Consider the following 13,907-nt stretch of genomic DNA (forward strand, 5'->3'; position numbering starts at 1 on the left):
CGAACTGCTCCAGCATGGGTCCTTTCCACGGGGTGCAGTCCTTCAGGAACAGACTGCTCCAGCGTGGGTCCCCCACGGGATCGCAAGTCCTGCCAGCAAACCTGCTCCAGCGTGGGCTTCCCATGGGGTCCCAGCCTCCTTCGGGCATCCCCCTGCTCCAGCGTGGGGTCCTCCATGGGCTGCAGGTGGATATCTGCTCCACCATGGACCTCCATGGGTGCAGGGCACAGCCTGCCTCACCATGGTCTTCACCAGGGGCTGCAGGGGAACCTCTGCTCCGGCGCCTGGAGCACCTCCTCCCCTCCTTCTTCACTGACCTTGGTGTCTGCAGAGTTGTTTCTCTCACATATTCACACTCCTCTCTTCTCCAGCTGCCGTTTCCCAGTTTTTCCCCCCCTTCTTAAATATGTTATCCCTGAGGCGCTACGACTGTTGCTGATTAGCTCGGCCTTGGCCAGTGGCAGGTCTATCTTGGAGCCGGCTGGCATTGGCTCTATCGGATGTAGGGGAAGTTTCTAGCAGCTTCTCACAGAAGCCACCCCTGTAGCCCCCCCTGCTACCAAAGCGCTGCCACGCAAACCCAATACAAAGTACTTCACAGGATAGAAACTTCTGCTTGAAAAATTTGGAATTACAAAACACTAAGAAGTAATGCAGAAGTGGCAGGTCTTCCTATTCAAATTATTTTCTTTTTAAATACAAAATACTAGGAATCAGCACTGTTAGGAATCTCATCAGTGTTTTACGCTCAAAAAAAAAGAGCTTCATTAAGAGTTAAAACAGTTTTTCACTACAAGACTTTTAAAATTACTTTTTTTAACTCAGTAGATCAGGTCCTTCTGCATATCCATCATCAGGGTTATCTGAGTAACAGGACTGCAGGCAGGACCACTCAGGATGTAACTGAAGAAGCAGCTTTGATTGCTGGTTTATAATCGCTGGTGATGGTGTGTGAGAAGGAAAGATCTCAAATTAGTTTCTCAGGCTGACAACTAGGAAAATAACTATCTCTGAACAAAAACTTCTGACCCCCTAATAATGGTGAGATGAATTTTTTCCAGGCTGGAATCACACACCCAAATGCATGCAGCCACAACTGATCTACAATACAATCATAAAGTACAAGTGCAACCCAAGAAAGCGCCCAAGCTGTATTTAATCAGAAATTGGCACATTGAAGATACTAGTTGCAAAGACTAGTCTAGAAGAAATCCTGAGTATTTACTCAGGTAACTAAGTCTTGTACAGTCATTTCATTACCAGATATTGCTAAATCAAAGCCAGCTTTGTTCTGTCTACATTATGATTCTTTTACGCTGCATTTCTGCCTCCTGATTGCCAAAGATAAGCCTAGTGAAAAAACAGCCGCAGTCCTCTTTCCTATGAAAGCTGGAGAGCTTTAGGTTTTAAAAAAAAATAAATCACTCACATTCAAACATTTTGTGTTTTTGAAGAGAACATTGTATTTTCACCTAGATTTAAAATGGGCAGAGTGCGTATTTCTGTGGAAAAGTGGTACGTTAATGACCCAGTCTGCCACATCAGCACTGGGGCTCTCAAAGGACAGGTAGTTCAACTCGGTCCTAGGGAAAGCATGTGTATTACGAGTCCTTCAGGAGGGGCAGAGCGAACTAGGGTTTTGATTTCCTGGGTACAGGACTGCTTTTCACTCATGGATGTTACTCAAATGCTTGAATAAAGAGGTCAGGGGGTCTCTGGGAAGTAAGAGGAACACAACCCCTTCCATCTTTTGTGCAAAGCAAATTTGAAATCAGGTAAACTGCTTTAATCTTTTTCAGTTCCTAGCACTACAGGCTTGGTTTGCTGAGGCATCAAACTAATGAGAGGTAGTTCTTCATGTGTGTGCAAATGTAACGGTAACAAAAATTCCTAAATAATTTTATGCACTGCTTAGCCACAGAAGATGTTCGGTGCTGCGTTGTTCAACCTGCTGTTGTCCTTAACAATAGGAACCATCTCTATTATCAAACAGGCAAACAGTATTACATTCTACTTGCTTGGTACGTTTTTTTTTTACCTCTGTTTACTGTTTCAGAAAGCTGATGCTGGCTGCCAGTTGAAGTATTATTATGACAATTTTATCTTGCAGATAACTTAAATTTCATATAGCAGTCTGACAAGCAAATAGTATCCTTAAGTCATGGCTACTCCTAGCCAGTAAGGACTGGATTTGTGGCAGCAACCTATACGTGTGATCCTACTGCCAATCTCCTAAACGAATTAGTTCCCTGTGGGGTCGGGATGCCTTGTGGAATGAGAATTCAGCTTCCCAATTCTTCTTTGTTTTGTGAGTATTGAAGTGGTTTCACGGTTTTAAAAAGAACTAACTCCACAGATCCTTCTGATTTGTTCATACGTAAGCCAGAATACCAGTGACCAAGGAGCCTGTGAAAGCAAACACTGAAGTTAGAGGCTTAAAACACAAGTGACCCAATAAATAAACCCATTAGATTAAGCTGTCTCCTCTTAAAAATCTTATTCTTAAACTCAATCTCGTATTACGTCTTTCATACAAAAATCATAGTGTTGCATATGGTTAGGGCTACCCAGTCCTTCACGAGACACCTAAACCTTTTTTTTTCAGCTTGCCAATCCATAAATGTTTGACCTGAAATGTTTCATACTTGGGGGCTACTTCCGGATGAATGCTTTTTAAAATAACTTTAAAGGGTTTCACAGAATCACAGAATCATAGAATCACTACGTTTGGAAAAGACCTGTAAGATCATCAAGTCCAACCATCAGCCCAACACCACCATGCCCACTAAACCATGTCCCACAGTGCCATGTCTACACGTTTTTTGAACACCTCCAGTGATGGTGACTCCACCACCTCCCTGGGCAGCCTCTTCCAAAACCTTAATCAGAAAATTACACAGTTCCTCTTGCATAAAATTTATACCCTGCACCCATTTAGTTGAGATGCTGTAATTTTTTTTTGGCAATAGATCGGCTTTGGCAAAAGGCTGCCTTGTGCCTAGGAAACACCTTTTCCTGCTCCTCTGAAACACCCGCTAAACATTCCCAAAGTTACAAGCCTTTGGGAAATCTAAATTGGCGTATGCTCCATGGAAATTTTTAGTTTAGTAGTAAACTCGCAAAGACCCCATCAATACTGAATGTGCTCTGGCTCAGGGACATGGGGACTGAGCAACTGAGCAGAACCTTCCTATAATTGCTCTTACCAGAGACTGTGGCCGCAGTTAAATTAGAGAAGGGAAGCTTTTGCCTTTGAACTTAGTGCTTAGTCTGATAAGTTAAACAGTGTTAAGACCTTGAAGCCAGCTGGCAGAGTCTACAAGTAGCCACACTGTTAAATTCTTACAGACTTAAAAAAAAAAATAATGTGGTCACATCTAAAGTTGCTATTGGGAATTGTCCCTTGCCCAAACTAACAGTCTCAACAGCCGAGTTCCAGTTCCCAGGCTCCAACTGCTGCTTGGCTTAATTATACAGAGGTAGCTTTAAGGGCCCAGCAGTATGCAGGAGAAAGCCTCTAGCCTGAATACAAGAGGGGCAAAAGTGAGATCCGGGATGGAGCAGTAATAAAGCAATTCTGGGATCAGGAGAGGAGGAATGAAAGTAAGAAAGAGGGATGCAAAGGGAGTTCAGGGCTGGGAGCGAGAAGGGAGTAAAGGAGAGTTTAGGAAGGGAGAAAGGAGGGAGCCTGAAATTGTAAGAAAAGCAGGGAAAATCACTAGCAATTAAGCAGGACAACGTTTTCCAAATTAAAGAGATGCAAGAGGCAACGTGGGGGAGGTGACACCACGTGCAGTTGTGTCATCCACTGCATTCAACTATGCTAACTGCTATTAAATAAATCAAGAGGCCCAAATAGTTTTAGAAAAGTGTTGACACAGAAAGAAGTACTTATGTTTTTCTGGGGTTGTTCAGTCTGGAGAAGAGGAGGCTGAGGGGAGACCTCATCGCTCTCTACAACTACCTGAAAGGAGGTTGCAGAGAGGTGGGTGTTGGTCTCTTCTCCCAAGTGACTAGTGACAGGACAAGAGGAAATGACCTCAAGTTGCACCAGGGGAGATAGAGACTCGATATTAGGAAAAATTTCTTTACTGAGAGAGTGGTAACACAGTGGAATAGACTGCCCAGGGAGGTAGTGGAGTCACCCTCCCTGGAGGTATTCAAGGAGCGTGTGGACGTGGCATTGTGGGACGTGGCTTGATGGGCATGGTGGTGTTGGGTTGATGGTTGGACTTGATGATCTTACAGGTCTTTTCCAACCTTAGTGATTCTGTGATTCTGTAATGCCACATTGTGCTGGTTTTGGCTGGGATGGGGTTAACTTTCTTCATAGCAGCTAGTATGGGGCTGTGTTTTGGATTGTATGGGGCTGTGTTTTGGATTTGGGCTGGAAACAATGTTGATAAAGCAGGAATGTTTTAGTTACTGCTGAGCAGGGCTCACACAGCACCAAGGCCTTTTCTGCTCCTCACCCCACCCCACCAGTGAGTGGGCTGGGGGTGCACAAGGAGTTGGGAGGGGACACAGCTGGGACGGCTGACCTCGACTGACCAAAGGGATGTTCCATACCATATGATGTCATGCTCAGCATATAAAGCTGGGGGAGGAAGAAGGAAGGTGGGGACATTCGGAGTAATGGCGTTTGTCTTCCCGAGCAACCGCTATGCGTGATAGAGCCCTGCTTCCCTGCAGATAGCTGAACACCTGCCTGCCGACGGGAAGTGGTGAATGAATCCCTTCTTTCGCTTTGCTTCTCCATGCGGTGTTTTTTTTTTTTTGCTCTACCTATTAAACTGTTTTTATCTCAGCCCACGAGTTTTCTCACTTTTACTCTTCTGGTTCTCTCCCCCACCCCACCTGGGGGGAGTGAGTGAGCGGCTGTGTGGTGATTAGTTGCCAGCTGGGCTTAAACCACGACACACATCATTCAACTGTCTTGTAAAGACAGTTAAAAGGCACTTACCATTCGCATCCAGGTTGGTATAAAGCCTTTGTATAGAGACATAAACCCTTCACCCTGTACAGTTTGAATCAAGCAGTCCATGGAAGACTTATACAGCAGACCTCTGGCAATGTGCAAGGAGAACAAATACTGTTAGGATTACAAATATGCAATTTAAAAAAATTCCACCACCAGCCCCCACCACCCCCCAAAAAATAATCTGTATCAGATAAATTTGTACAAACAAGAGCTCTTTTGTAAGCTCACTGGAGTCTCATCAGAACTGAAATCCACTAAGTTACTGAGTATGCTTAGGTGGCCATCACAACAAACCCCCCAGGACATGGGAAACTAAAACAATAAAATGATCATCAGAACGATGAAAAGCATATTAGAAACTTAGCACTTCACTCCCAGTGAAATCAGTCAGACTCTGGGTTTCAATTTTCTACTGAAAAGTTAGTCTCTGAAGTGTCTGTACCTTCCCTGCTTATCTCTTGGCTGGTTCATTATCCGGGTTTTGACCACGTCAGCGGGAGTTCCCAGGACAGCAGCTACCAGGCCAGAACAGCAACTGTCAACAGCAACAGATACTTAAAGAAAAAACTAAGATTTATCACGACAATTTAAGCATCATGATTCCAGTTCTAATAATAAAGATATATTAAAACAGCTATCATAAAATCATGAGTAATACCTCATAACTTAACATAAACTTGATTTGGGAGAAGCCTTGCTAGTATTGCTCTTGCTCAGATGTCCTCCCAGCACCAGCCACCCTCACCTCTGTGTGCCGTTCTGAGGCAGGGATAAAGGACCCACGATAGGCAATTATCATATTGCTTATAGTAAGCAGATTTCTTCATAATTTAAGGGAGTAAAAGAGGTTGTTCTGCAGGGGTTATAATTGCTCATTCTTGCTGTTTGCTAAAATTAAAACTAGATTAGAAAAAATAGGAGCAATTCTAGTAAAGTGAAAATTCCTGCACTCTCACAGATGGGAGCTAAGGTGTTTAAATGCATCAGCGAGGCACTTCTAGTGAGGGCAGTTTTGTAGCAATGGTTGCATCCTTTCTCTTGTGTCTTTTGTACAATGACGTCCTCTCAGGCAAAAGAAAAAAAAGTATAAAGGTGCATTTTATCAACAGTATCACGACCAAAGACTAGAGGCTTCTGCTGGCACAGAGAGGTCATGCAGATCAAGACAGCGAGGCTGCAAATGCTCCACAGCAAGAAAGGTGTAATCAGGGAGTACGGCACCTGGCAATACTGTGAGTCACGCTGTTGTCCACAAGTGGCGTGTTCAGAAGCAAAAAGTGTTTCACTGAGTCGTAAGTGGTCAGATCTGTAAAGAGGATAATGAGAAAAAACAGGATTGTCAGAAGTTAATGGTGTCTGTGGTGTTCATTACTGACACAGGATGGAGGCTTGGCAAGACCTAAATTTCCAGTGCAGCTCCTCCCGTTGGCACAGCTAGCCCTCTGCACCCAGTTTCTGATGACAGTTGCAGCACCTAAGTCCTGTCATTAGAGATGTGAGTACGTGCTCCCTTCTACCACCGTCTTCTCCGATTTACCCTACAAATGATAAAATGGATCCCAAGTGGAAAATTCTGCAAAATAACTCATTAACCAAACCCAGAAACGTCACGATAAGGACGGTTCTACCTCTCCCACATCTGTGCAAGTGTTATAAAAATGTTAGAAACATTAGACAAAAAAAGTAGATGATGTCATGGAAGTTATATCACGTTCTTCTGAAAGCAGACATGAGTTACGGCATCTGGGCAGCTGAATGAAAGACAGTGATCTGAAAGTTAACAGCAGATCTGTGTTACATTTTCAATGTCCTGACCTTAAAACTTAAGAGCCCAGCCTACTAACCAGGATGACCTTCCCAGCACTTTGTAGTGCTTTACAGCCCAAACATACCCAGTGGAGATCATTTCCCACTTGTAAAAGAGTTTTTTTGTTTAATTCTACATGCCGAGACTGCACGTTAACATTGTGTATGGAGATACATACCTTAGTTAATAGTCATTCTATAGCCCTCATTTAATAGCTCCTGCTGCAAACATTATCCATCCAGTGATTCCTTTATAGCTGCTTAGCAAGGTGTAAGCTTACACCACCTCTGATTTTCTATCTTCAAAGATATTTTTTGGTCATGCTGCTAACATATCCCTGTGCTGAATGATGTAGAAATTAGTAGCTGTCATGCCGAAGAAATTTAAGCATGCAAAATAAAAAATTGCCAAGGCAATGCTATAATATGTGCCACCAAGCACAGAGCAAGTGTTTATGGTGGGCACCCACAGGTGGTGTATTTCAGTGTCAAAGACATCTCCATCCTTGCTTTATAAACAGAACCTCAGGAAGGAGAGCAAAGACTGTCCCAACATATCCTAGCAGTTTTAGAGAGACACAGGAAAGCTCTGTCTGTATGTGGAAGGAGTGGGTGTTTCTTGGATCAGCTGAGCACTCAGGCAGCCACTTCACCTTATAACCCTCAGTCTCTGCCCGAACTACACTGTAGGTGTACCTGCCTGCAGCTCCATCATACCATGCCTGGGCTGTGGACCTTGTTAATCTGGACACTGACCAATGGACCATCTCCCTAGCTCAGCCTTGGACCTTTCTTATCACCACAGACCTGCTGGTGATCACTGAGCTGTGTCTGACCCTGGTGACCCTCCCCAGAACTGATGCTGGCTCAGCTTCCTGGCTTGGCCTCAGACCTGCCTCATCACCACATGCTTTCCTGAGGATCTGGATCTTGGAACCTGGCTGCCTTTGCTGGCTCTGCCTCTTCACCTTGCTTGGACACCAGGGAGCTGGGTCGTGGCTGGCAGGGTCCATGGTCTGCTGGCTGTGGGACTCCCTCAGCTCCCAGCTCACCATCCAGATATTAGGAAAAATCTCATCACCAGATACTAGGAAAAATTTCTTTACTGAGAGAGTGGTCAAACATTGGAATAGGCTGCCCAGGGAGGTGGTGGAGTCACCCTCGCTGGAGGTATTCAAGGAATGTGTAGATGCGGCATTGTGGGACATGGTTTAATGGGCATGGTGGTGTTGGGTTGATGGTTGGACTTGATGATCTTACAGGTCTTTTCCAACCTTAGTGATTCTGTGATTCTGTGATCCCTCAGGCTCAGGCACAAACTTATTTTTAAGCAATTTGATTTACACACGAACAAAACTCTCAAGGCAGAAGTCACCTGCAGTGTGCTTCAAACAGGTCCCCAGTGTAGATATAACCAAGAGACGAAGACCAGGGGAGCAGCTGAACTCTCCTTAAAGCTTAGATGCGGCCTTAAGTGCTGCAGACCAAGTTACAAAATTTACCTCCCATGTTCACCAGAGCAGCTCTCTGGACATTTGGCACCCATCCAGCCCAAAGCCCTCGTATTCCTCCTTCGGACAGGATCTTCATAAATGCATGGTGCACTCCTCGAAACCTGAAATCAATATGCAAGTAATAAGTAGAGAGCCCAGCTGTGGAGAAATCTTTGCATATTGCAGTACTTTGCTGCACCAGGTCCTCATGTAGGAAAGGCAATTTATACCTGCAAGGATCTGGCCTTCCAGATCCATTTTTTGATCCATTTTTGGATCCACCTTTGACTTGCACGCTGTGATTTTACCAAATATACCATTTGACCCAGTAAGCAGCAATCTGGTCACTAATGACAGACAACCCTTTGATCCCACAGCTGGGTTGCGATGCTAAATGTATGAGACACCAAAGGATGCCCGCAGTTTCAGATGCAAAGAGCAGTGTGTCCTGGTATCTGCAGGAGGGTCTCGAGCCCTGCTGTGTGCAGGTGACCCAGCCCTTCCCTGCGCCTGTGCATCCTGCACGAGCCATTTCCCCCATCCTTTCTTCCAGCTTCCCCTCTTCAGAAAGCATCCTTCCCTCGCCCTGGCAGAGGGCTGGCATGGACGTGCTGCACATGTAGGATGGGCGAGGGTTTGTGGTGTCTGGCACCAATACATCAGAATAAGGAAGGCGAGTATGAACGGAATAAGGAGGAATTCTTGGATCCCCCTCCCTCTCTGCTGCCCAGAGCCATCACGTGCCTCCCAGGCACTGCTCTTCCCCCGAAAGCACTCTGAGCAGCTGGGGAGAGGGGGTGGCAGAAAACGGAGAGAACCAAACCCTCAGCCAAAAAGTAATCATTAATGGGAAAAAAACCACCAGCTTCGAGAGGAACTGACCGTAACGGCTTTCCTTCCAACTTCCTTTTTCCTTCCATCTGCATCTGTACCTTCACCAGATCAGTCGGGCTGGCAAAAAACTGTCCGATGGCACCCGCAGACATGCCTCCAACTACAGCTTTCCTGCCAAACAAGGAAAAAAAATATTCTTCAGAATACATTTAAAGTCTTCACAAATTGCAGTGCTCGAGCTGAAGAGTTCAGCAGCACAACCCAGGTGAACAAGGGTAAATGATTATTCTTTACACTAACAGCCAAAGTTAAGGGAATAATTGTGGCGACTGCAGGTAGTTAAGGTAGTCAATAATACTTCTGTCAATTTTAAGAAAGGGTTAAAACTTATCTGGGGAAAAAAATCAAGTTATTATACATCACCAAGATGCTCTGCTTTCTCTTCAGGTTACATTATGCTCCTTGCTTAAAGTTTAAAGGCAGGATGGCAAGGTACACAAGTAAGGGATGGTGCTCCATATATTATCATAACTGAATGCCAATCTGAAATTCTGAACTGCTTGCTGATATATAAAACTTTTCTTTATCTACCATTGCTACTAGATGAGTTGTGTTCATTTTCTGGTTCTACTTATTTTAGTAGAACCAGAAATTTCAGTATTATCCACAGTTCCCCCTTCCCGTCGCACCAGGCATGACAAGTATTTTGTATTAGATTTTATAAATCCCATCCTAAAACCAGTTACATTTTGGACCCAAGATTTGATTTTGGACTAAAATACTTGATTGTGTATGATAATGTGTATGATTATAAAAGTACATGACTGATATTTTAACAATATGGATTTGACAAATAGAAATTACCAATTTTTGCAAAACTTCTATAAAAATCTGCTCCTTCCCCACAGGCAGAGAGTTAATTCTGTGGCTGTATGCCACTTGCATTGTCAAAAAAGGGACTGAGTGAGACTTAACTGTTGCGGAATTAAACTTTCAAAACAAAGACTTTGGGGTTGCTTTTTATAGGGATCAGTTGTCTCCTCGGGAAGGTTGCACAAATTTAACTTAGACTGACATCTGTCATACACACATGAACAAAATACCATTTTTTCCTTCACAATCTGCCTCTTCAGCAGCCAGGAACTTTCCATGTCTCGGGATAACAACAGAATCGGCAAACCTTGCTATTCCCCTTGCTTATAATCCAATGGCATAATAATTTCTTTCCCAGGCAGTTCGGGTAAGCAGCAAAATGGGAAAGCGTTGGCATACTGCTGCTGCACAACACCTAGCGGGACCCATCCCTTCAGCAGCTGGGAATCTGACATGTATCATCCCTCGCTTCTTTTCTGCAAATCTCCAGAGGATATCTGAGATGTCCATCATACCTTTGGAAATGTATCCTCATCCCGTGTGTTGCTAATCAAGCTCTCGGGTGACCTTGGAGCTGAGCAGGGCACAAGCTGCAAGTCCAGCTTGGCTTAGCTGAACCTCTGGTTTGCATTACCCAGGCAGCTGTAGGATTAGTCACGGTTACTCACGCTGGTGTTGGGTTTGTGCAATAGCTCACAGCTTCTTCAGCAGCCGTCACACACAGCTGTATGGTCAGCCACAACTCACCTGCACTTCCCAACATCCCTCGGCCCACGTGGAAATAAAAGAGCTGCCACTATATCACAGACTTTGAGTCATGGTAAAGCTGCCCTGCCTCCCCTCTCATCCAGGCTAACTCCTGCCAGCCCAGGACAGCTGCTCCTATCGATGTGGTTTATCATGTTTCTCCATCTCTTTAGTGCAGTATCCTTGTTAGAGTAATCATGGTCCTAGGTAAGCCTCTGAGAAACCTATTTCAATATTTCTTAGTCCTGTTCCCAGCTGAATGAAAAGATACTGTCCTGAAACTAAAATCAGAAAGTCCGTACCGGTGCTTAAACCCCTACGTTATATTTACCCTCTTTACGGTAGGCGAGCCATAAGGACAAGACAGCTTTTAGGGCTGAAGGTCTCCTACAGTAAGGACAATCCCCAAACAGGCAAAAGCATAAATATGCAACATTACCAGAAAGGAAAGCTTTCATCCTCAGACCTGCCAAGCACGGAGTCACGGAGATGTTCATACGCAACCATCCGAACGCCAGAGTACACTGTGGAAAACAAAAGCAGGAGACGGTTCTTGGGTCTGCCATTTCTGGAGGTGATGCTGTGATAGAGAGATCAAGAGACTGGTTGTAAAACACTCCAGAGCTTGCCTGGGTCAGCTGCTCACACGTTCATGATCAAAATGGGGAAAGGGAGGGGGCTGGTAGCAATGCTAGAGCCGGGACTACTTGGCATCAGAGAATCTCTCTGCCTGAGCCACATGTCTGCCAGGAGGCAGCACGGCTTATGACCACATTTCTTCCCTCTCAGCTGGTGCCAAGCACAAAACCTCCCACAAGTGCTTTTGAGGTTTGTTGCTGTCCCCATATTTCCAAATAAAACACAGAAAGCTATTACCTGTGGCCAGACCCCTAATGCATTTCTTCATCCTAGCACTTGTAACCTTGTCTTTTTTTCCCAGCCTGTCCCCACTTCCCTCAAATAAAAGAAATTTTTTGTTCTGAGAACCCTGAGTGCCTGCTTGCACTGAAGACCTTCCTGCAAAGACTGCAGGGAAATTATATTTTGTTTTCCCAGAAGCCAGAATAAGGCTGTGAAGGAATGGGCAAGAGAGAGAAGAGAGGATGTTGAGCCAGAATCCCATATATTTCAAAGTGGGATTGCAGGGTAGACTGAAAAAGTCACAGAATCACAGAATCACTAAGGTTGGAAAAGACCTGTAAGATCATCAAGTCCAACCATCAACCAGTCCTCGCAGATATATTTAAAGTACAAGAAGATATGGCAAGCTCACACCAAAAGGCTGTTGGCCACAGAAGGCAGGACCCAAACTTGTCCTGTCATGAGCAGATAATCACCTATGTGGCGGTAGACGGCCGGCGTGGCTCCTTGCCAGAGCTTTCGTAAGCCCTCCTCTTGCACGATGCCAGCTGCGGTGCGCAACATGCCACGGTAAGGGACCGCCTGGCTGGCGGCAGCTCCATTGCGATGAATGGCAGCTTCACCTTGGACCTGCAGTCGAGTTTTTGTGAGATCCAGGGGAAATGTCACTGAAGAGAAAGAGCAGGGAACAAACATGAATACGGGTGCAGCTGCGGGGAGACCTACCACGCTGGTAACATCTGCGCCACAACCCCCCCTGCCAGGCGGCCAAGGGGGCTGTGTGAGCATCAGCAGGCAGCAAGGACCGTATCCAACGGGGGTGCAGGCAATTCATGGAGAACAGGAGATTCACGTCCAGATCTGTTAAAGGTGGCTCTGAGCATGAGTAACCAAAATACATTCCCGTCAAACATGAAGTCTTTCTCCTGTACTTCTTTTTGCAGATTTGTTATGCAATACACATACTTTCCAAGACACTCTGGATTAAAAATCCCGTTCCAGTTACTCCCCCTAAATAAAGCTCAGTCAAATCTCTGACTGAGTGTGTGGCCTCTCCAATTCTGCCCCGCGTGGCGGCAGCACACATTACAGAGTCAGAAGCAACCCCGCAGTGGCTATCCATGTAGTACAGACACCCATGCAGGTGAGCATCTGTCTTACAAACTACCTGAAAACATGCCAGAGCTTCTTTGCTGATGCAGACACAAAAAGCAAGTTTAGCCTGTTATTTCTCTCACTGGAAATTAAGTGGTGGCCAGGGAAGGTGGTCCACTTCAATCTCAGCTTTCCAGGGCTCCTCCTGAAACAGTATGGGTACGTATTTGCTGCCCGTAACTTCATTTCCAGCCTAGGAGTGTCTCACTGGGTGATGGACCTTCCCAGCCTGTCTCAGGCGGTGAGTGCCCAGCAGCAGGGATTGTCTGTGGTTCGATCCCTCTGCGACACGCCGTGCTACAGGGTCCTTCAGAGCAGGACTCAGAGGTACTAGAGGAATGCAGTCAAAGCCTCAGCAGATTTACGGTTTATTTGTGCATTAAGTTTGGTATTCATGTTTAAAGAGTAGCAAAGATCGGAAAGTTACAAATTATTAGAGCAATGCAACAGCTTTGCCTGCAAGAGCTTGTAGAAATTATATAGAATATGCTGAGAAATATTCCAAATAAGTTACTGATCACAAAGCAGTGCTATGCAGATGCCATAGGGTGCTTCTTTCCTGCCTTTCGGCAAGCAGTTTATTATACTCGATTTTTACAGACATCTCCACAGTAACCAGAAACCTAAGATTGGATTTTTCTTTGATAACCTGCATTAACTATGAAAAGCAAATTCCTGAAGAAGCCAGCCCCTTTCTACTAACTTAGGCAACAGATCGTCCTGCCTCTTTAGTCTTCTTCCAGAAACCCAGCAAGCGCAAAGCTTAAATTAGTCACAACTGCTCTCTGTTAACGACTGCAGCCCTTCAGTCTCAGAGGCAAAGATTTCAACCTGAACAACCCCTCCCTCCAGCCACAGTCAGGTGGCATAAAACACTTGCAAGGCTTAAATTATTGAAAAGCCACGACGAGCAGAGTGGAACGAACAGATTTGCTGGAGCGGAAAAGCCGGAGCGAACACTGAGGAATGAGGTGTCCGGGGACTGAAGTTCCCCCTGCCCCCCGTAAGTAAATTTTGACCCCCTTCCCTCTCGGAAAATCACGGTGAGTTGTACCTAGTTCTGCCACAGCCGCTGCACAGGCTGACAGAGCGAATTTGCTGGCTCGGGGCCATCTCTCTGGCAGAGGTAAGCTCTTCTCTTCTTCTGCAGGTGACAT

At 45.3% G+C, this 13,907-nt stretch overlaps 1 protein-coding gene across 2 annotated transcripts; it reads right to left on the reverse strand.

The window, feature by feature from the left end:
* Positions 1-1,137: 1,137 nt before the first annotated feature.
* Positions 1,138-13,907, reverse strand: SLC25A27 (solute carrier family 25 member 27). 2 transcript variants are annotated; one of them, XM_059830091.1, is made up of 9 exons: positions 13,805-13,907; positions 12,072-12,263; positions 11,201-11,258; positions 9,163-9,285; positions 8,290-8,402; positions 6,203-6,287; positions 5,424-5,516; positions 4,964-5,066; positions 1,138-2,406 (listed from the first exon to the last, which is right to left on the reverse strand). In XM_059830091.1, the coding sequence occupies exons 1-9, from the start codon at positions 13,905-13,907 to the stop codon at positions 2,335-2,337; spliced, it is 942 nt and encodes a 313-aa protein (XP_059686074.1). In that variant the 3' UTR covers positions 1,138-2,334. The 2 variants fall into 2 exon arrangements, with proteins under 2 accessions (XP_059686074.1, XP_059686068.1); XM_059830085.1 differs by having other exon boundaries at positions 11,174-11,258.

The sequence above is a fragment of the Gavia stellata genome, chromosome 2, assembly GCF_030936135.1.
Source record: "Gavia stellata isolate bGavSte3 chromosome 2, bGavSte3.hap2, whole genome shotgun sequence".
In the NCBI taxonomy this organism is placed as follows: domain Eukaryota; kingdom Metazoa; phylum Chordata; class Aves; order Gaviiformes; family Gaviidae; genus Gavia; species Gavia stellata.